The sequence below is a fragment of the Echinops telfairi genome, unplaced genomic scaffold (assembly GCF_000313985.2).
Source record: "Echinops telfairi isolate 266 unplaced genomic scaffold, ASM31398v2 ScPeMD7_1713;HRSCAF=2227, whole genome shotgun sequence".
Classification (NCBI taxonomy): Eukaryota; Metazoa; Chordata; class Mammalia; order Afrosoricida; family Tenrecidae; genus Echinops; species Echinops telfairi.
This window is the reverse complement of record NW_022105611.1, coordinates 19,617,958-19,638,679: the sequence shown is the minus strand read 5'-3', so window position 1 is coordinate 19,638,679 and position 20,722 is coordinate 19,617,958. Positions and strand designations below refer to the sequence as shown.

The 20,722-nt window shown below is 43.4% G+C and overlaps 1 protein-coding gene and 1 pseudogene across 6 annotated transcripts in view; one reads left to right on the top strand and one right to left on the bottom strand.

Annotated features, from left to right (window-relative positions):
* Positions 1–20,722, bottom strand: part of C2CD3 (C2 domain containing 3 centriole elongation regulator) — a 124,264-nt gene that overhangs the window by 31,894 nt on the left and 71,648 nt on the right. For all 6 annotated transcript variants that reach the window (XM_045293111.1, XM_045293112.1, XM_045293107.1 and 3 more), the window contains exons 24-28: positions 20,346–20,684; positions 14,378–14,516; positions 9,861–9,925; positions 7,542–7,747; positions 550–680 (exon numbers count right to left, since the gene is read on the bottom strand). In XM_045293111.1, the coding sequence (XP_045149046.1) occupies positions 550–680; positions 7,542–7,747; positions 9,861–9,925; positions 14,378–14,516; positions 20,346–20,684 (880 nt within the window). The remainder of the gene's footprint in view (positions 1–549; positions 681–7,541; positions 7,748–9,860; positions 9,926–14,377; positions 14,517–20,345; positions 20,685–20,722) is intronic.
* LOC105979156 lies at positions 3,596–4,998 on the top strand (annotated as a pseudogene).

The following is a 20,722-nucleotide window of genomic DNA, read 5'->3' as shown; positions in this document are numbered from 1 at the left end:
AAACAGATTCGGGGTGGGGGTAGGGGACCAGGGGGCTGCCAAAGGACACTAGGGCCTAGAGGGGAGCAGGGGTAGAAAGACGCAATCTTATTTTTTGATCTTGCCCTTTGACAAGATGGAAATGCATGCTCTTGCCCAGACCATATGGACGTCCAAGGCTGGCTTAGGGAAAGGAGGGCCCAGTTATGTTTTTGCAAAAGAACTTGGCACACGGCTTTGGGAGGGGAAAGATGATGCTTTGTTTCTTACACTGCTACCGACTAATTTCAGGGACAAAGGCTATGAGCCTTTAAGGATAGAGAGAACGATCCCTTGCTCTGAAGTGATCCTTTTTTGATAGCAGTAAAGGTTTAGGTTCCTACCTTACCAATAAAATCTTGTTTTCATAGAATCCTGGGAGCACAAGGGGTGTGACAGATCAACAAAGCCCCCCAATCCCATTTCTAGTTTCTTCCTTAATAACGGAAAGAAGATAAAGGGAAGACCAGCTAGTTCACAACACTTGTACTCTTTGGCCTCATTTTTTCTCATCATCAAGAAATCACTCACCTCCCAGGAGATGAAAAGTCAAGTTCCTTGGAAAAGGGGTAGGTAGGTTGTTCTGGGGCTGGTCGTGCAATATAGCTGGGTAATGCATACACATCAGAGGCAGGGAAGGCAAAGGGACTGTATTTTGGAATCTGCCAAAGTGATGAGAAAAATGGTATACTTGTTACCAGAAATTCTTTAGGAACAAAGCAGGTTATAAATAAAAACCATTTACTCTGTGTATAAATATTATTTGCTGACTATTCTCTACCTGTTGAACATTATATTATACAACTTGCAAGCATTTCCTCATTTAACCTTGCAATAATAATCTTAAGAGGCAGGCTATGTCTCTTTTACAGATTATACTATTGGATTGCTTCCCCACCCCCACTCCCCACCCCGCCCTAGTTGATCTATGAACTGGTGATTGGGTCACCTTGCATTTTACTTATGAAGATAATCTAGTTGTGCCATTGCTTTTCCCACAATCAGAGTCGTGCTGAAGAACCATCATCAATATCTAATTCCTGAACACGTTCATCAATCTAAAGAGAAACCCTGTACCCATTGGCAGGCACTTCCATTTCTCCCTCCTCTCTGCTCCTGGCAACCGCCAATCTACTCTCTCTTTGGATTTGACTATTTGGGACATTTCATATAAATGAAACCATATGATGTCACCTCCTGTGTGTCTGGCTTCTTTAATGTAGCACACTGTTTCCAGGGATCATCCATGTTGTAGTACAAGTCAGCACTTCTTTCTTTTTAACCGCCAAATGTTATTCCCTTCTATGGTTCCACGACGTTTTAATGTATTCACCAGTGGGTGGATATTTGGGGATTAAGGATACTGCTTCTGTAAACATTTGCAGACCAGTGCTGGTGTGGATAGGGTTCATTTCTGTTGGTAAGTGTCTAGGGGTGGAACTGCCGGGGCATACGGTAACCCACACCACTGTACGTTTCTGAGGAGCCGCCAGACTGCTCTCCAAGGTGGCTGCACCATTCTGCTTTCCCACCAGCACTGTGTGAGGGGGTTCCAATTAACCCCCACTTGCCAACACTTGCGACTGTCTTGTTAAAATGGTAGCTCTTCTGGTGGGCATGATTACCATTCTCTTTGAACTCACGGCTACCAGACTCTTCATCCCCTCTACTCTATCAAACTGCTTGCCAAGGTCACTGGGAACACCTTGTTCGGAAATCCAAGCGTTAATCCTCAGTCCCTAGCATTAGAATCAGCAGAGTGGCACAATTGATCACTCACTTCTACCTGGAACACTAAGTTAGTTCCCAGGCCGCGGCATTTTGCTTACATCTTATTAACTGGCCTTCACGGTCTCATATGGTGCACCCTGATCATTTCCCTCACCTCTGCTCTCTGGAACACCTCAGATATTAGTCCTCACTTTTTTTTTTTAAAGTCCTCACTTTCTATTGATAATCATGTTGTGATTTCTTTTTTTAAAATAAGTCATTTCATTGGGGCTCGTACAACTCTTATCACAATCTATTCATCCATCCATTGTGTTAAGCACATTTGTACATTTGTTGCTATTATCATTTTCTTTCTATGTGAGCCCTTGGTATCAGCTTCTCATTTTTCCCCTCCCTCCCCCACCTTCCTCCTTCGTGAACCCTTGATAACTTCTATCTTTTTTTTTTTCATGTCTTACACTGACCGATGTCTCCTTTACCCATTTTTCTGTTGTCCTTCCCCCTCAGAGGGGATTATAGGTAGATCACTGTGATCAGTTCCCCTTCCTCTCCCCACCTTCCCCTTCATGTTGTGATTTCATCCAGTCTTTTCTTAACAAAAAGTTCCAACTTGTTGAGAACTCTACATTGGATCTCTAGCCTATGTCACTGCTCAGGGTTTGGCTTGCCTACAGGAGTTCCTCACTCAGACGTTAGTGGGCAGCTCAATCTCAACATGTCCATGCGCTAGGTCTCCACCTATAAATACACTCTGCACAAAATCTTCTCTCATTTAGTTCATGGGCACTCTATTTCTTAGTCAAGGTTCAAACTCTTCCTTCATCCTTCCCGTTCCCTCATATTCTCCACTGAGTTATGTTGGCTTTAACTTTAGAATAATATGCAGAATTTACCTTTTCATCACTTCCACTACTACTACCCTCGTCTCAGCCTCTACCTTCTACTTTTGAGCTTTACTCCTTTTTCCACAAAACAAACACAGTGATCCTGTTACTTTTCAGGTCAGTTCATGTTACTCTTCTGCTAAAATTTCCCAATGGCTTTTCATACCACGTAAGAGTTAAATCAAAACATTGTTTTCCAAGGAGAGCATGGCCCCACATATGACTTGTTCCCCATGACCTCCCAACCTCCTCTCCTACTCTCACACTTGTCTCAACTGCTCCAACCACAATGGCTGGCTCTTGCTGTTCTTCAAAAACAGTAGGTATCCCAAGAACATACCAAGTGGCCAACAAACACATGAAGATGCTGGCACCGAATTAGGGAACGTGAATCAAAACCACAATGAGCTACACTTTGTATCTACTAAAACTGCTGCCGAGACGGAAAATCGTTATGGGAACAGATAGCCTCAACTTTCTCCCAAGGAGCATCTGGTGGGCTTGAACCACACACCTTGTGGTAGGCAGGCTGAAGCCTAACCTGCAGCCCCAGTATGGGAAAGATGGCTATAATGAAAATAAGAAAGAAAGAAAAAGAAAAGGAGCACTGGTGGCAATGTGAGGGAACTGGAACCCTTGTGTATGGCTGATGGGAATGAAAGATGGTCCTGTCATTGCAAAGTTAACATACCTCAGCTTCCATGGCCCTGAGACCAGAAGAACGAGGTAATAGCTGGCCACTCTGAAAGAGATTCACAGTGTGAGATCCCAGGAAGAATGGGGGAAATTGGAACAAAACTCAAAGTGACAGAAAAGACCAGGTCTGATAGAGGCTGATAGAACCCCTAGGACTATGGCCCTTAGACGGAGGCCCGGGTCTTCCTACTACTCCTGCCACGGGGCCAGAGGCCTTGACGGTGTCCAATTGTGCTTAACTCTGGCCGGTGCCACCTGTCTCCGCAATGCCCCCCAGGAAAGAGGCTCAGGCCGGGCAGCAAAAAAGCAGAGCAGAAGAAGAAAGAAAGATCATTAAATCACACGGAGCGAGGTCAGGACAGAACTTTTGGTCTAAAGAATAAGAAAAGAGAAAAACAACAGAAGTTTATTAAGGCCGTTACTCATCAAATTAACAACATTTGGTCAAGAAAATCCACGTCAGGTAGTACAAAGTGGAACTGAAAAGAAACTGAAGAAAGATGACAAGAAGAAAGAATCACAGGAGCGAACTCAACTATTCAAACCTGTAGTTACTGCTCAAAAAATAAGGAAAGGTGCAGATCCCCAATCTGCGGTGTGGGCATTCTTCAAGCACGGACAGTGCACTAGCGGGGAGAAGTGTGAGTTCTCTCAGGACTGGACTCTGGAGAGAAAATGTGAAAAGCGAAGTGTTTACATTGATGCAAGAGATGAAGATCTCGAAAAGATCCCATGGGCAATTGGAATGAGAACAAACTGGAAGAAGTAGTGAACAAGAAGCACGGTGTGCAAGCATTTCCTTGAAGCTATTGGAAACCACTAGTATGGCTGTTTGGGGGATGCCTTGGAGGGGGTGTATGTGTATGTGTTGCCATGCACTTCTCCCTGTTGAAAAAAGAAAAAAGAGAAAGAAGATGAAATTTCACTAGAAGATCTCATTGAGAGTGTTCTGCCCTAGGTCCAAATGTTAGCAAAATCACTCCAGAACAACCTGTGGGCCCGATCCCTTTGGGGATTGAACGATCCTTTCACAGGGGTTGCCCGATTCATAACAGTAGAAAATAATAGTGATGAAGTAGCAACGAAAATAATTTTATGGCTGGGGGATCACCACAACATGGGGAACTGTATGAAAGGGTCGCGGCATTAGTAAGGTAGAGAACCAATGATCTAGAATCTTAGCTTGCAGGGGGAAAAAAAAAGATGGATAAACTTGAGCAAGATCTGGAAAGAAGAAAAGCAGGCTTCAAAGCAGGGAAAGCACTAGTGATTAGTGGTTGTGAGGCAATGATGATGATGATGAAGAAGAAGAAGCAGATGATACCTGTTACCACTAGGGAATAGGCGGTGATGCGGTTGATGATTCTGTGAATGTAAATGACATAGATTTAAGCCTGTACATTCCAAGAGATGTAGATGAAACCGGTATTACCATAGCCAGTCTTGAAAGATTCAGTACATATACTTCAGAAATGGATGAAAACCAATTAAGTGATGCTTCGGAGGCAGGGCAGAAAATGGGGAAAGAAGTGACTTGGACTAGGATAACGAAGGAGAGGCACAGGAAAATGGAGCTACTGATGCTGTGCCTGGGGATGAAAATCTTTTCACTGGGGAAGAGTTGGATGAACTAGAAGAAGAATTAGACACACCTTGTTCAGATGAATGACACCAAACAAATTCATGCACAAATTAAGTCAGCTCAGCATGAGCTCAAATGGACTACATTCATTTTTCCACGTAGAATGCTTCAACGAATGTTTATTTTACCATGCTGGTTGTAAAGGGCTAACCCTCTCCAAAAACAGGAATGTTCTCCCTATATCTTCTCTCCTGACATTGATACATCTCATAGTAAGTTCAAAGTAGCTCGTGATAAACTGAAATATAATGGTTATTTCAGAAAATGATTGACGGTTATACCTGTCCACTCAAGTAGGAAGTGTAACTGCTTTTCCAACTTTTGTTTTTCATTGGGCAAGTGTTATTACCAGGAACAAGATACATCTAAATATAAAACATCTTCCCTTAAAAAAAAGAAAAAGACTAAGGCCCTTAAATTCCCTTCATGCCTGGAAGCGAATTGAGTCCCATGGGTCAATTTTAGCCAAACAATAGATAGGCTGAGAAGATGCATGATAACATCAGGGAAAGATGCACTACCACCAGTCAACAGGAGATCCAAGGGCAGCAATTACCTAGGGATAAAGCTCGGAAAGGTACGGACAGGAAAGACGGATGGCTGGAAACAGGAGACAGAGGAAGTGAGACACGTGGTGTTACATTGTGGGGATTACAGCCAGTGACATGAAACAAAATGAGTAAGAATTCTTGAGCGGAAAGCTGATCTGCTCTGTAAACATTCATCCAAATCACTCCAAAGGTTTTGTAAAACAAACAAACAAGGCGGGGAGGAGGAGAGGGGGGATATGAGGAGCTGATATCAAGGGCTCAAGTAGAAAGAAAATGTTTTGAAAACGATGGCAACATATGTACAAATGTGCTTGACAAAATGGATGTATTTATAGATTGTGATAAGAGCTGTAGGAGCCCCCAATAAAATGATTAAAAGATAAATAAAAGTTACACACATAGGAAAGATAAGACACTGAGTGAGGATGGAAGCAAACAGATCTACAAGCAGCAAAAGAATACAAGGATAGTGGGTAGCCCTCAGAAGATAGCAGAGAGGTATGGCAGTTTCCCTCTCAAAGCTCCCAGAAGGAATCAACATAGCCAAGACCTTGATAGGAACTTCTTGCTTTCAGAATTTTGAAAAAATTAATTTCTGCTCTTTAAAGCCAAACAACCATAACAACAACACAAATATTAAACTCAGAATGAGCACGTGCTCAGTGATTCTATAACTAGGTGTAATGTATATCCAGCAAAATTAAACTAGTAGTATGTAATATATATCCAACAACAACAACAAAAAAACTAGTAGTCAAATACATACGAGTACACACATTTGGAAGCAGCACTGTTTCACATACCCAAGTTCTCATTAATGGATAGTACATTGTGGAAAATGTATACAATAGAATATTATTCACCCATAAAGAGAAACACAATCCTGATATATACTGAGCATTGGATGAACCTGGAGAATATTATCCTGAGTGAAGTAAGTCAGACACAAAAGGGTAAATATTGCATGACCCCCACTTACATGAAATACCTGAAATAGGCAAATATATTCAGACAAAAGTTTAGTAGTGGTTAGCAGGAGTTGGGGAGAGTGGGGAATGGGCACTGCTCCTTAAGGGGTATTGAGCTTCCATTTGGAGTGATGAAAAGGCATTTAGAAATGGAAAGTGCTCTGTCTCTGTCATACACTAACAGCGGGGAATGGAGCTTCACTGTTTCCTGCCTGTACAAATCAGGAACATTTACAGTCAGTGTGCCACTTTCCAGCCAGTTTCCTTGTTGGCCTGAGAAGGTGAACTGAGATGTTGGCGTTAATTCGATGGCAAGGAATGACCCAAATTGTGGTGTGTGTAGATTTACAATCTGCATGCGATTTACTGTCTTAAAATAGATTTTTGTGCTAAGAGTACAGGCTCCACCCCTAAACCTGCATTCATTAGTTACTGAACTTTTTATAATCTGGCACCGAAACTGCAACAAAATTGCTGTACCGATTTTTTTTTTTTTTAACTTAGAGTGCAATACATGTTTTTCTGCAGCAAACCAGAGGTAAATTTCTCCTGGTTCTTGCTGCCTGCCTTTGCAGCATTTGAGGGAGGATCTTTTTAGACATTTGTACTTCTAACAGATGAAAAAATAAACCAGATCACAAATCCCTGTTTTGTTTTGAATCTTAAACCATGTACAAGTCTTTGGTCCAAATTATGTAGGGTAAGTTAAACTTAAATTGCATTCTATTAACCATTATGAGTGTATTTCTGTAAGCATTGTTATGTTGAAATAAAGTTTAAAATAAAACAAAAGAAATGGAAAGTGGTGATGGAAGCACATTGTGAATATAATTAAACCTAATAACTTACATAAACTTAAGAATGATTAAATGGCAAACATTATTATGTATATTTTATGACAATCTGCCTAGTCTTTTTCCTGAAGTTGTTATGAGACAGATATACAATGTGTTGTGTAGATGGGCAAGCACCACACGTGTGGAAAAGATCTTCTCCTTGGTTTTGTTCACTAGATCCCTGATTGACCAGGCGTGTGACGCAGGACACGTACCAGTGATCCGAGGGTCTCCACTCCACGTCTTGCTTGCCTTTCTTCTTTGAAGTGCATCAAACTCTCCAGAGGGGAGATGGCAACTTTTATCTGCCCCTGGCAGTCTCCCCCGAAGTCTGTGATGTTGTACCAGCCGCAGACAAACTGGAAGCCAGAGAGAAGTGGGGAGAGGTCCACTGAGGCAAAGCCAATCACCCTTTCCTCATCTGTGCGGACAAGAGAAGAGACATGTGTGGCTGAGCATGCCCACGGAGGTTCAGGGCTGAGCATGCCCACGGAGGTTCGGAGCTGTACACAGAAGGAAGGAGGTCAGTGATTCTAAAGCCATCAGGGAAGATAGAGAATGAGGTGAAAATGAGAGCCTCTTTTGGCTATTATGAATTCCCTTTCTGCATGGCCGTTGGATGGACTATGTCCCCTGCTGTATGTGCTGTACACCCTACCTCGACGCTGTGTTTTAATCCCATTTGAGTTGGGTTGTTTGGTCACACTGACGAGGCAGGGTTAGTGGAAAAGGGTATTTTGGCTCAATCCCTTTTGAAATATAAAAGAGATGAAATAAATGAGCAGAAGAGAGGAGATTGGTGGTGTGGTGGTTACATGTTGGGCTGCTAACCAAAAGGTGTGCAGTTTGAAACCACCAGCTGCTCTGAGGGAGCAAGATGAGACTTCGTCTCTTGTCAAGCCGGTCTCAGAAGCCCACAGGGGCAGCCTTCCGTTTTACAGTTACTGTGAGCTGGAATCAACCTGATGGCATGGTGTTTGGTTTTTCTAAGAAGCAGACAAACACCTTCGCCCAGAGTTGAGAGAGAGAGAGTCTTTCTCTAGAGATGGCACTCTGAATTCCAACTTCTGGGCTCCTAAAATAGAATAAATCCACTTAAAACAAAACAAACATAAGTAAAGAGAGCAATCCACGTGTTAGATTTCTGTGGTAGCTGCACTAAATAAGGAAGAGAAACACACTGAGCTTGGAACTCTTGGTATAGCCGACAGAAGAGCCCCTCTCAACTCAGGAACCCTGCTCTTTTCTCTGGGATCTCATATCCCTGTGATTTTCCTCAAGAAGTGGATCTTGAAAAATATCCCTTAAAAGACCACCACTCTTGGAATGATGAGGGATTTATATTTTCCTGTTTATACTCTTCTCTCCTCACCCCTCTTTCTTCTGAGTTATCTAACTTTACAAGCATGGTAAAGTACTAACAGTACAGGCACAGAGACAGTGAAAGCTGGGTTCTACAACTGATAGCTGGTTCTACAACTTAACAGGTAGGTTTATGGCCTCAGTCAAGCTACGAAACTACTTTGGCTCTCAGTTTGCATTCCTATAAAACTGGACTAATTATACTTTTACCTGCAGGATTACAGATGGTTGCACAGCTTAGTACACTGTAATACACCAAAACCAAAAAGCAACCTCAAACCAAAACAAAACCTATCCAAAATCTGAGACAAGGGGGAGCAGGGAGGGAGGGAAAACATGAGTAGCTGATGCCAGGGGCTTAGGTGGAGAGCAAATGTTTTGAGAATGGTGAGGGCAATGAATGTACAAATGTGCTTTACACAACTGATGTGTGTATGCATTGGGATAAGAGTTGTATGAGCCCCTAATAAAACGATTAAAAAAAACCCCGAAACGATATTTACTGTCAGGCAGGCAGTCATTGAATTCTTGCAAAGGTCCATTTAGGTAGTCCTATTATTATCCCCACATGAAAACTAAAGGACAGAGGTCAAGTCATTTATCTGAGGTCACACTGCTAGATCTGGAGAGTCTGGCTTCAGAGTCTGTATTCTTAACACTTCTACACTCTGCCTTTTAATACATCGTAGCCAAGGACCATGAAGTCAGCACTTCCCTCCTGGGGAGTCTCTTAAAATAATTAGACTCTAGACTGGAGTGTTGCCAAGAATGTGTGGGTCTTAGTTACTTAGCCAGAGTCAATACAAGGTATACCATCATACAAAGGGGCAGAAATCACCTCTGTGTGGCATGCTGGACATGATGGTTCTTTTGACTGATATAAACAAAAGGATCTCTTAAGAATTTAAATCCTTTAAGAGAAGTTGAAAGAACATGAAGTTTTGTGGGATTAACCTTTAGTACATGTGGGGTGGGAGAGCTTTCAAAAGGGTCACAGAGAAATGGAATTAAGAAATAATGGCATTTTCCTATGACACTTTTGACGCCTCCTTGCCTATGTGTTCCATCACTGCCATGGTTTTTGTTGCTTAGAAAAAGATGAGGATTGGTCAATTGTAAACAAAATGTGAGCTTATTTCATGAGACAGACACTCATGGAACAACGTTCATACCTCCTTTATGCCAAACTTTGAAGACCAAGGTCTGTTGTGGGTCCAGAAGGAGCTCTTTTGATAACCTATTAAGAAAAACGGTCAGTGTAAGACATGAAGAAACTAGTAATTAAGAAATTATCAAGGGTTCACGAGGGAGAGAGGGTGGGGAGGGAGAGAGGGTGGGGGAGGGGGTAATGAGCTGATACCAAGGGCTCAAGTAGAAAGAAAATGTTTTGAAAATGATGATGGTACCATATGTACAAATGTGCTTGACACAATGGATGGATAGATGGATTATGATAAGAGCCCCCAATAAAATGGTTAAAAAAAAGAAGAAAAGAAAAATGATGATAAAGCAACTGTGAGGAAGCTCCTGTAGTGTAAAACTTAAGATGAGAAGAGTATCTTGTAGTTTTCAAAGCGCTCTCTCAAATACCACTTCATGACCTCTAGACTAGATTTCTATCTTCACAGTTAAAACGAGAGGATGGTAGCTCAGAGAGGTGACTTGCTAAGGCTTGAACAGAGGCTTACTCAATCCTGTGCTTTTCCAAATTCTCCCAGAAATTCTGCCACACTCACTCTGTTGCTCTCAGAGGAGGGAATGTGCAAAGGAATGAACAGTCTTATTGGAACAAGTAGGGATTCTTACACTATAGGGGTGGGAAGATTATGAGAAAGAAAAATTGGGGGGGGGGCGCAGGAAAGAACATTTACTGAGTTTCTATCTTTGGCCAGAAAGGGTGACGGATTTTTAATATCTATTTAATCTTCACAAAAGATTATGCCATGAGTATTGGTACCTCTATTTTATAGATGGTCAAGTTGGTCTCAGAGAGGTAAAGTGATTTGCTCAAGGTCTCACAAGAGTCACTAAGTGGCAGCCTGGGATTTGAACCTGGTTTCCTTGACTCCAAAGCCACAAGACAAGATACCCAAATGAGGCAGCGGTCAACTTTCATAGCAGATTAAGAAGGGATTCCTTGAGCACTTTGGTAATTATTTATTAAGTGAATGCAGTTTTAAATTACTGGTAAGTATCTGGAAAGCTGCTGAACCAAGGCTCATTACTCTAGGTGAGCAAGACGGAGATTCAGGGCACACAAAGATTTAATTTCGTAAGTCTCTTCCTACACACCACTAGGGAACTGAAGAGAACCTGCTTCAAGACCAGGAGGTAGCATCCTGAAGTGAATGGAGGACAATGTCAGAGATCAGAATTCTAGTTGGAGTCAAAAAGACCCACCTTTGGATTTCAATCTACCATTAATGGCTAAGTGGCCGTGGACATGCACTTAACCTCTTTGATCCTGGCTGTCTCATCTGCTAAATGGAACAATATGATCAATCTTAAAAGATTGCTAGGAAGATCAAATAAAAAGTTTTATGACAAAGAAATTGTAAACAGTATCATAATTCATTATTCGTCTAACCTGTCCTGTACCAACAAAGTATATAACCTCCTTGAACAATCTAAGTGTCCATCAACAAATGAATGGTAAAGAGTGGAGTGCTACATACACACTACGGAATATTATGCAATGATAAAGATTCGAGAGGAATCCCAGAACCATCTCACAACATGGATAAACTGGGAGGACGTTAGAGAGGCGGAAAAAAGTCGATCACAAAAGGACAACTATTGCCTGAGACTGCTATTTTAAAACAAAAACAAGAAAAGGTTTACACACGGGGGAAAAAAATCAATGAATCTCCTTGGAGACTGGGAATATCCCTTCACCAAGTTTATAAAGTTAGGTTCTGATGCAAAATCGATGGCGACGAGGGTGTAGGAGGCCTGGCAGGGCATGATCAAGGGCAATGTAACAAAGAGGAATTACTGAAACCCAAATGAAGGCTGAGCATTAACAGTGGGACACGAGGAAAGTAAAAGCAATAGAAGAAAGAATTAGGAGGCAAAGGGCATTTATGGAGGTCTAAATATAGGCATATACATATATTTATATATGAAATGGGGAAATAGATCTATGTGCATATATTTGTAGGTTTAGTATTAGGGTAGCAGATGGACATTGAGCCTCCACTCAAGTACTCCCTTAATACAAGAACACTTTGTTCTATTAAATGGGCATTCCATGATGCTCACCTTCCGGACAAAGCAGATTCATAAGCAAATGTGGTGAAGAAAGCTGATGGTGCCCGACTATCAAAAGATATAGCGTCTGGGGTCTTAAAGGCTTGAAGGTAAACAAGCGGCGATCTAGCTCGGAAGCAACAAAGGCTTGAAGGTAAACAAGCGGCCATCTAGCTTGGAAGCAACAAAGCCCACATGGAAGAAACACACCAGCTTGTGTGATCACAAGGTGTCAAAGGGATGAGGCACCAGGCATCAAAGAACAAAAAATCGTATCACTGTGAATGAGGGGGAGTACGGGGTGGGGACCCAAAGCCCATATGTAGGCAACTGAACATTCCCTTATGGAAGGTTGTGGGGAGGAGATGAGCCAGTCAGGGTGCAGTGTAGCAATGATGAAACATATAACTTTCCTCTAGGTCCTAAATACTTCCTCCCTATTCACTATCATGATCCCAATTCTACCTTACAAATCTGGCTAGACCAGAGGATGTACACTGGTACAGATAAGAACTGGAAACACAGGGAATCCAGGACAGATAAACCCCTCAGGACCAATAATGAGGGTAGTGATACCAGGAGGAGAAGGGGAACGTGAGGTAGAAAGGGGGAACCGATCACAAGGATCTCCATATAACCCCCTCCATGGGGGATGGACAATAGAAAAGTGGGTGAAGAGAGACATCGGACAGTGTAAGACATGACATAATAATAAAAATTTATAAATTATCATGAGTTAATGAAGGAGAAGGGTGTGGGGAGAGAGGGGGAAAATGAGGAGCTGATACCAAGGGTTCAAGTAGAAAGCAAATGTTTTGAGAATGATGAGGGCAACAAATGTACAAATGTGTTTGACACAATGCATGTATGTATGGATTGTATAACAGTTGTACGAGCTCCCAATAAAATGATTTTTAAAAAATTGGAAAAAACCCAAAAGTTAGGTTCTGAATAAACATCACATTTGAGAGTTAGAACTCAGCTTTCAGGTGTCCAGTCTTCTGGACATATTTGATATGTCAGTGAAGTAACCTGGCTACTGTGTACTGAATTATCTAATTTCCAGGAGCTCACCATAGTTGAGACCTGGTGGTAATGTCATGTAAGCACTGAATGGCTAACTTCAAAGTCAGTTGTTCGACTCCTCCAGCCACTCTGTGGAAGGAAGGTGAGGCTATCAGCTCACGTACAGATTTACAGTCTTCGAAACCTTATATAGGATTATGAGAAGTCAGAATCCACTCAATGGCAGTAGGGATTGTTTCAGCGTAGTCCTTAGTTTTCATTGCATTAAAAAAATTATTTTATTGGGGGCTCATACAACTCATCACAATCCATACATACATCACTTGTATAAAGCTCATTTGTACATTCGTTACCCTCATCATTCTCAAAACATTTGCTCTCCATGTAAGCCCCTGGCACCAGCTCATTTCCCCCCTCCCTCCCCACTCCCCACTCCCTCATGAACCCTTGATAATTTTTTCTTTTTTTAAAATAAATTATTATTTTGTCCTATCTTCCCCTGTCCAACGACTCCCTTCACCCACTTTTCTGTTGTTGTTCCTCCAGGGAGGAAGTTATATGTAGATTCTTATAGTTGGTTCCCCCTTTCCAACCCACCCTCCCTCCACCCTCCCGGTATCGCCACTCTCATCACTGGTCCTGAAGGGATCATCCTCCCTGGATTCCCTGTGTTTCCAGTTCCTATCTGTACCAGAGTACATCCTCTGGTCCAGCCAGATTTGTAAGGCAGAAATGGGATCATGATAGTGGGTGGGGAGGAAGCACTTAGGAACTAGAGGAAAGTTTTATATTTCATCATTGCTACACTACCTCCTGACTGGCTCATCTCCTCCCCATGACCCTTCCATAAGAGGATGTCCAGTTGCCTACAGATGGGCTTTGGGTCCCCACCCCACACTCCCCCTCATTCACAATGATATGCTTTTTTGTTCTTTGATGCCTGGTGCGCCTCATCCCTTTGACACCTTGTGATCACACAGGCTGGTGTATTTCTTCCATGTGGGCTTTGTTGCTTCCGAGCTAGATGGCCGCTTGTTTACCTTCAAGCCTTTAAGACCCCAGACCCTATATCTTTTGATAGCCGGGCACCATCAGCGTTCTTCACCACATTTGCTTATGCACACATTTGTCTTCAGCGATCGTATCTGGAAGGTGATCACACAATGCTATGAGTTTTGGTTCTTTGATGCATTGCATTTCTAGAGGCTGCCTCAGCCCAGCCTTTCAAATTACAAAACATTGAACACACAGCAATTGCTGAGCACTGCTCCATCACCATGTCTTGTGGTTGTTGCCAATCGAGTTAGCTATGAACCACACTGACCCAATGCACAGCAGAATGAAACACTGCACAGGCCTGCACCATCCTGGTGCAGGATTCTGGAAGGGTGACAGAATGTCAGTAAATACGAACCGTGACTGCTGTTGAAAATTCCAGATGGGGGAATCTGTGTTTTCAACCACTTGGGTGTATATAGGAGATGGCTCGTCGGCTGTTGCAAAGGATACACAACAACTGGGTACTGACACTTTCCGTTCCGTCAAGGGGATTCCTGAAAGTGAACATAATGGAGTGAGTGTACTACAGGTTACCAGAAGAAAGCACTGGAAGGCTCCCCCTGTAGAGGTGCAAGCAGGGCCATTCCCAGCTTTCCTACCTCTGGGCCTTTACTAGACCTATTCCCCGTATCTGAACTGTTTCCAGTGACCTTTCTGCTACTGTAATTGTCCTTTCAAGATAAGGTTCACAAATATTTTCCAAGAGATAAGCAACTTCTCACATCTTTTTGAGCTCCTTCTTTTCAGCACTTTGTGGGACACTGGAAAATACCGGATTCAGCAAAAGACAGGGCTGCAAAGAGCCTTGGACTTAAGAGTCAGATGATAAATTATCAGCACTGTCATATACATTTAGTGCGACCTTGGGAAAGGACTATCTAGGCCACAGCTTCCTTCACTGTAAAACAGGGCACATTATACTTACACCGCCTATCAGATGCCATAAGGATCAGAAATAATACTAATAGTACTTAATATTTACTATCACTTACTGTGTACCCAGCTCTAGGTTTTAGGTACTTTACCTACACTAACTCATTTAAACAACAAGGATCGCTTGCAGTTGATTCGATGGTTAAGCATTTGGCTGCTATGTGAAAAATTGGTGGTTCAAACCTTTCAGCTACTCGAGGGGAAGAAGATCCCGTGATGTGACCCTAGAAAGACGACAGGCGCGGACCCTGTGGAGTAGCTCTTCTCTGGGTCACGGGGTCGCCCTCAGTGGACATGAGCTCCACACCTGCCAACAGCAACCCTTACCACAGTCCCAAGGAATGGGTAGCTTGCGTGGACGAGAAAACGGGTCGAGAGAGTAAATCTCATAACGTCGTAATTCATTCAATGGTGGAACTGAGGGTCAGTATTCAAGTATTTTGGCTGTAGAAGTGCATCCTTTGAACCATCGCCTTTACTGCCTTGACTGCGGGGCTCACAAAGGTCAAACAATGTGCTGATAAGAATGCCTAAGGTTAATTTTTACAAGATCAGATTTTCAACGTGGAGGGTTCAGTCACATATCCTTTATGAAAATATAAAATGACCTTTCAGCTCAACAACTGGCAGACCTATAAAATGAATAATACTCATGAGGAGTGCACTAGTCAGAATAATCGAGGAGATCAAAAGGGCAGTACTTGCCCAAAAACAAAGTTCAGAAGGTTGGAAGAAACCGGAAAGGGATGGAAATGGGGACCCCAGAGAGGAGGTGGGAAGGGAGCTTTTCCACGGAGGGTCTGTAACTCACAAGAAACAACGGTGCACATCTTACCAAACGGAAAACTAATTTGCTCTGAAGACTTCACCCTAGCCATAATAAAATATCAAAAACAAAAAAACTGAAATGAAGGTGGTTTATTTGATATTAGATAATCTGAACTATGCATATGATAAACTGCTAGCCACACACAGCTATTTAACTTTAATTAAAATTAAATAAAACTCAAATGTTAATTCTTTGGTTACATTCGTTACACTTCAAGTGCTTAATAGCTAAATGTAGCTAGTGGCAATTTTACAGTGTGAAAGGGCTTTAAGAAGCTCATGGAAAAATGCCATTCCGTGTTTACCCTCAACTCCATTTTTCCATGAACTTTCTGATGGTCCCGTGTATCCATAAAGATCGAGACCATTTCCATCGGAGAAAATTCTTCTGGACAGCCCTGGATATTAACAACAAACAGTCTTGGATGAAAAAGACTCTTTATAAGATAGGGAGTGCCAACAAGATAGGTGGTGTCAACAATTAGCACATGTGGCTAATTAACTGAAAGGTTGAGGTTCAATTCCATCCAGAGGCACCTGGGAGGCCAGATTTGGCAATGCATTTCTGAAAAACGAGTCCCTGAGAAGTTTTCCTCTGACTCTCAAGGGGTAGCCTTGGGTTGGGACCGATTCAACAGCAACTGGTCACAGAATGTAGATTCTCTACGCCTCCCCCTTGCCAACATTTTATTGTGCTTCAGGTGCAAATGCAGAGCGCAAATTGGTTTCCCAGCCAAGAGTTCCAACTGTTCCTTGATGGTTGCTGGGTCCCCAGGATGTGTCGGCCGCTCCCCATTTCCAGCCTGCCTTTCCTCTTTCATCCCTTCAGTTTCCCTGCCCGTCCTCGCCCTCTCCTCTCTGCTCCTGAGCAAATGCTGCCCTTCTGGTGCCACTTCGCTGTCCAAAGCAGCACGATCTTCATGGGCGTGACTGTCCATCTTCTAAGCCAATCTACAATTTTGGCTGAAGGGTGATCTCTGGAAGTGGCTTCAGTTTCAGGTCAAAAGGGTGTCTTGAGGGCGATAGTTCGGGGCTTTGCCAAGGCTCGATCATTCCAGTAAGTCTGGTCTTCTAGAAATCTGAGTTTGTTTTACAATTCCCTCCCATTTTAACAGAGCCTTTGCTTTATTTCTGGTCAGAGAGGTTGGTAGTGGTGGCCTGGCACCATCTAGCTCTTCTGGTCTCAGGCTAGAGAAGGCTGTGGTCTGAGGAGGCCATTAGTCTTTCCAACTAATTTCTTTGTGTCTTTGGTTTCATTCACTCTCCTTTGCTCTAGACCAAAAACTGTACCTTAAATGGCCACTCACAGTGCTCTGAAGATCTGCCCCCAACCCCCACCCCCCGGAAGCTAATCATCAAACGGGTGTAGAACACTACCTTTATGAACTCTGTTTTGCCAACTGAGTGAAATGTCTTCTTAGTCTTCAGGCCCAGTTAACTCATTCCCATATGGTATGTGGGTATGAGGCTCTAAATATTCTACAGCATTTCCCCCGGCTTGAAAATGCTATAACCCTCAGGATTATACATTAAAAGAAGAAAAAGAAGCATGTTTGGAATAGAATTCATATGGCCCAGGGGAACAAACACTGCCCAGGATTTAAACTCTTGTCTATCTATCTCAATGTTTCTCCAAATCTATAAGCCCATTCCACCTTGTAGGTCCCATTCTGTTCTTCTAGCTGAATGAACCTTGGTCTTAAAGTGGAATACTCCTTTTAGCCAAACAAGCAGGTAGGTAATAAAGAAATCAGGCTGGGAAAGCAGATCTGTCAGGTTTCCCTGTGGATGGAAATTCAACCGGGTCTGGTTACCACTTTTAAAAAAGGTCAAATTTGGAAACATTTTTAGAGACAACTCATCAAAAAGTCGCTATGCCTCCCACGGGGTTGGGCACACATAGAAAGCAGTTAAGAGGACATGAGGCGATTCAGTTTGCCCAAATTTTAGGGATTTTCACCAAATTTCCTGTTTTATATAAGTCTGAAAAGTGGTTCTATGCTTTAAGAAAGGCATAATTGTTCCAATGAGATGCATAGTCCCTTGTATCTGGAAGTTACAGCTGGCAAACTGCTTTCTTACACACCCAACATGTGTAATGACAGCCCGGAGCATCACACAGGATCGGTGTCTACCGTTTCACACGTAGGCTCCTGAGGGTGTTAAGTGGCTGGCCCCAGTCGCACAGCTGGTTAACTAGCATTTGGCAGATCCAGCAGGTTTTCTGATTCCTCCTCCAGGTGTTCCCACTGAATCAGTGTTTCTACTTCTACCTGGTTAAGAGTTGAGCTCCCCCACCTGGCCTGTAGAGAATGAACGGAAGCTTTCCCAACAAGCACTGGCCAACTTCTAGGTTTAAAAATTTCAGCTGAGTTCTATTAATCAGACCTTAACTGACACCTCCTCTGTGTGAAGCCCTTGCACAGGTGAGTCAGGTTGGACACCTGTTGGGGGGGAGGATGCAGATACAGAGTAAGACTGCATTATTATCTTACAATACAATCAGAAAACGATTAAGTCAGAAGCATAGAGGGCTTGGGCACCCAGAGGGACACCTCACCTTGTCTGGCTGGGTCATTTTCCTAACAAAAAATGTCCCAGAGCTTTTTCATTTTCAGGGTCACAAGATGTTTTAGGTTTCAGCTTTACTGAGGGCAAATGTGAATGACTCCTCTGCAGGCAGTGCTGTACTTGCCTCCTATCCTGCACGGAAAGGTTTCCACGGTGGCAGAGGGGCAGACGCAGCTGCAAGAACTGCTAGAGGCACGCAGGAAGCCAGTGTGGGCTCAAGGGAAGCGTCTGCAGGAGTTCTGAAAAAGCTCGGCAATTTGTAACAGCCTCACAGTGAGTGGGCACACGCTGCCCCGCCTCTCCTCCTCAAAGGGGAGCTGGAAAGAATCTGAGCAATGGTTTTGCAGGGCCGTGGCATTTTAGAGGCAAGGAAAGGGGAAATGGGCTTGTTCAAAGTCAAAAAGCAAGTTAATGGCTCAGCCAAACCAAATCTCAGTTCTCACGACACCACTCCAGAACTCTTTACCATGTGGCATCACTTGGAAAGCAAATTTTGGAGAGAGAATAGACTGGCCTGTATTTTCAGAGGCCGGCACCGTGCCTGGCTGACATTTGGTGAAAAAGCAGGAAGACAAGGGTGGGATTCAGGAGACAACAGAGACTCCTCCCAGTGGGACGACCCCTTGGATGCAGGTAATAGTAGGAGACCTACTAACAAGTGAGAGGTGCGGAGCCTCATTGTCACAAAACAGGAGGACGTTCCGTTTGCTTTGTTGCATTGTGAGGATCAGGATGCTGGGACACAAAAACAAACGGGAAGAGCCTGGTGGAGAGACACATTACCAGACGCCTCCAGTACAAACTAACAAATGACACAAAAGAGGAACACAGGGATTTTTTTTTTGCCTAGTAGAGGTGGGTCTGAAGGGCAGGCTCTGAAGTGTTGGTGCTCCTTTGGTCTACCTCTTGGAAGGATACGGAAAGGAAATGGATATGGAGAGTCTAGGGAGGACACAGCTGAGAGAAGGGAGCACGGCAAAAAGCACACTGGAATAAAAGAAAAGATGAAAGCTGAGGCTGAAAGACTGATTAGGCTAGCCTGGCAGCACCTGCGCTGTGTTAGAGCCCAGCCTTTACTCGCAGGTGGCAGGAAGCCAGCAACTGATTTTAATCAAGGTCAGATTTGTTGACTGGACATACTCATGGGGCAAATGAAGATGTGTCAGAAGGAAATACTAGAAGCAGCCACTATTGGGCTAGGTTTGAAGAAGGTGGCAATGAGGATGGAAGTAAGGTGACAGAAATTCCCTGAGTAAGAGGTCATGATCCTGTATCACGTCTTGGAAATAACAAATACCTGCTGCTTATTATGGGCCAGATGTAGTTTTAAATGCTGAGTTTTCGGCAGTAAATGAAGAATCCTTGCCTCTGTCGGACTTAAATGTTCTGAGAAAGATAGAAAACACAGAAAGACTACAGACAAAAACAAAGCAAGAAAGGAGAACAGAAAAGGTGATGCCACTTTAGATGGGGTGGCCAAGCAAACCTCACTGGGAGACAGTGACTTTTCAGGAAAGATCTGACTGACGTCCGAGTAGTTCCTACACAGTGAACACCAAAACCACAGGTTCCGAGATGGACGTTTCCCCAAGCACAACGGTAGCGGATGATGACGGGAGGAGCTATCCTCAACGTCAAGAAGAGTTTTTGTGTGCCCTGGACAACTTTGGCAGTCTGGTGAGGTCTACAGGTCTCTTCTGGAAATAGTACTTTTAAAAACACATCATGATTTGGTACAAAGTATCTACATTGATCCTCAAGTTCCCAGAATGGGGATTTTATGATATTCAAAATTAGAATAAATCATGAAGGTTCACTAAAACTCAAAAGGACATTCATTCTGCTTACACCTTTAGGGTTGAGAAATACAATAATTATTGATTAAGAGGATTAACAGTTCCTAGAGATCTTGCCCTCATTTGATAGAATCATGAAGAAAACCACATGTGGGTACTGGGTAGTCAAATCACATGTTCCTGAGCTGAGCTTACCTTTTAAGCTCAAGTGCATTGCTCTTTCTACCAGGATGCTGACTGCAAATGTTCTGTCCCGCTCAGCAGGGTGCTCCGGGGCTGAACCATCTCCAGCTGCGGTGCTGCTGCTGCAGGGGACCTGGGTGCAGGCAGGAGGCTCCTGGTCACCATGTTGGGGAGAGAGCTGGACCTCATCCCTTCTGGGGAGCTGCTCAGCCTCACTGTGGCTGCTGCAGTCCATGGAGTCCAGCTCCCGAGTAGGCTCAGGGTGTGGAGTAAGAGAGGAAAGAATCACATGAACTCGCAGAGCAGCTCCTGAGAGGTTGGCAGCATTTCGTCCAAACAGAGGATATACACCTAAAGAAAGAAGACAGAGACTTAGCAGCAGGGACCAA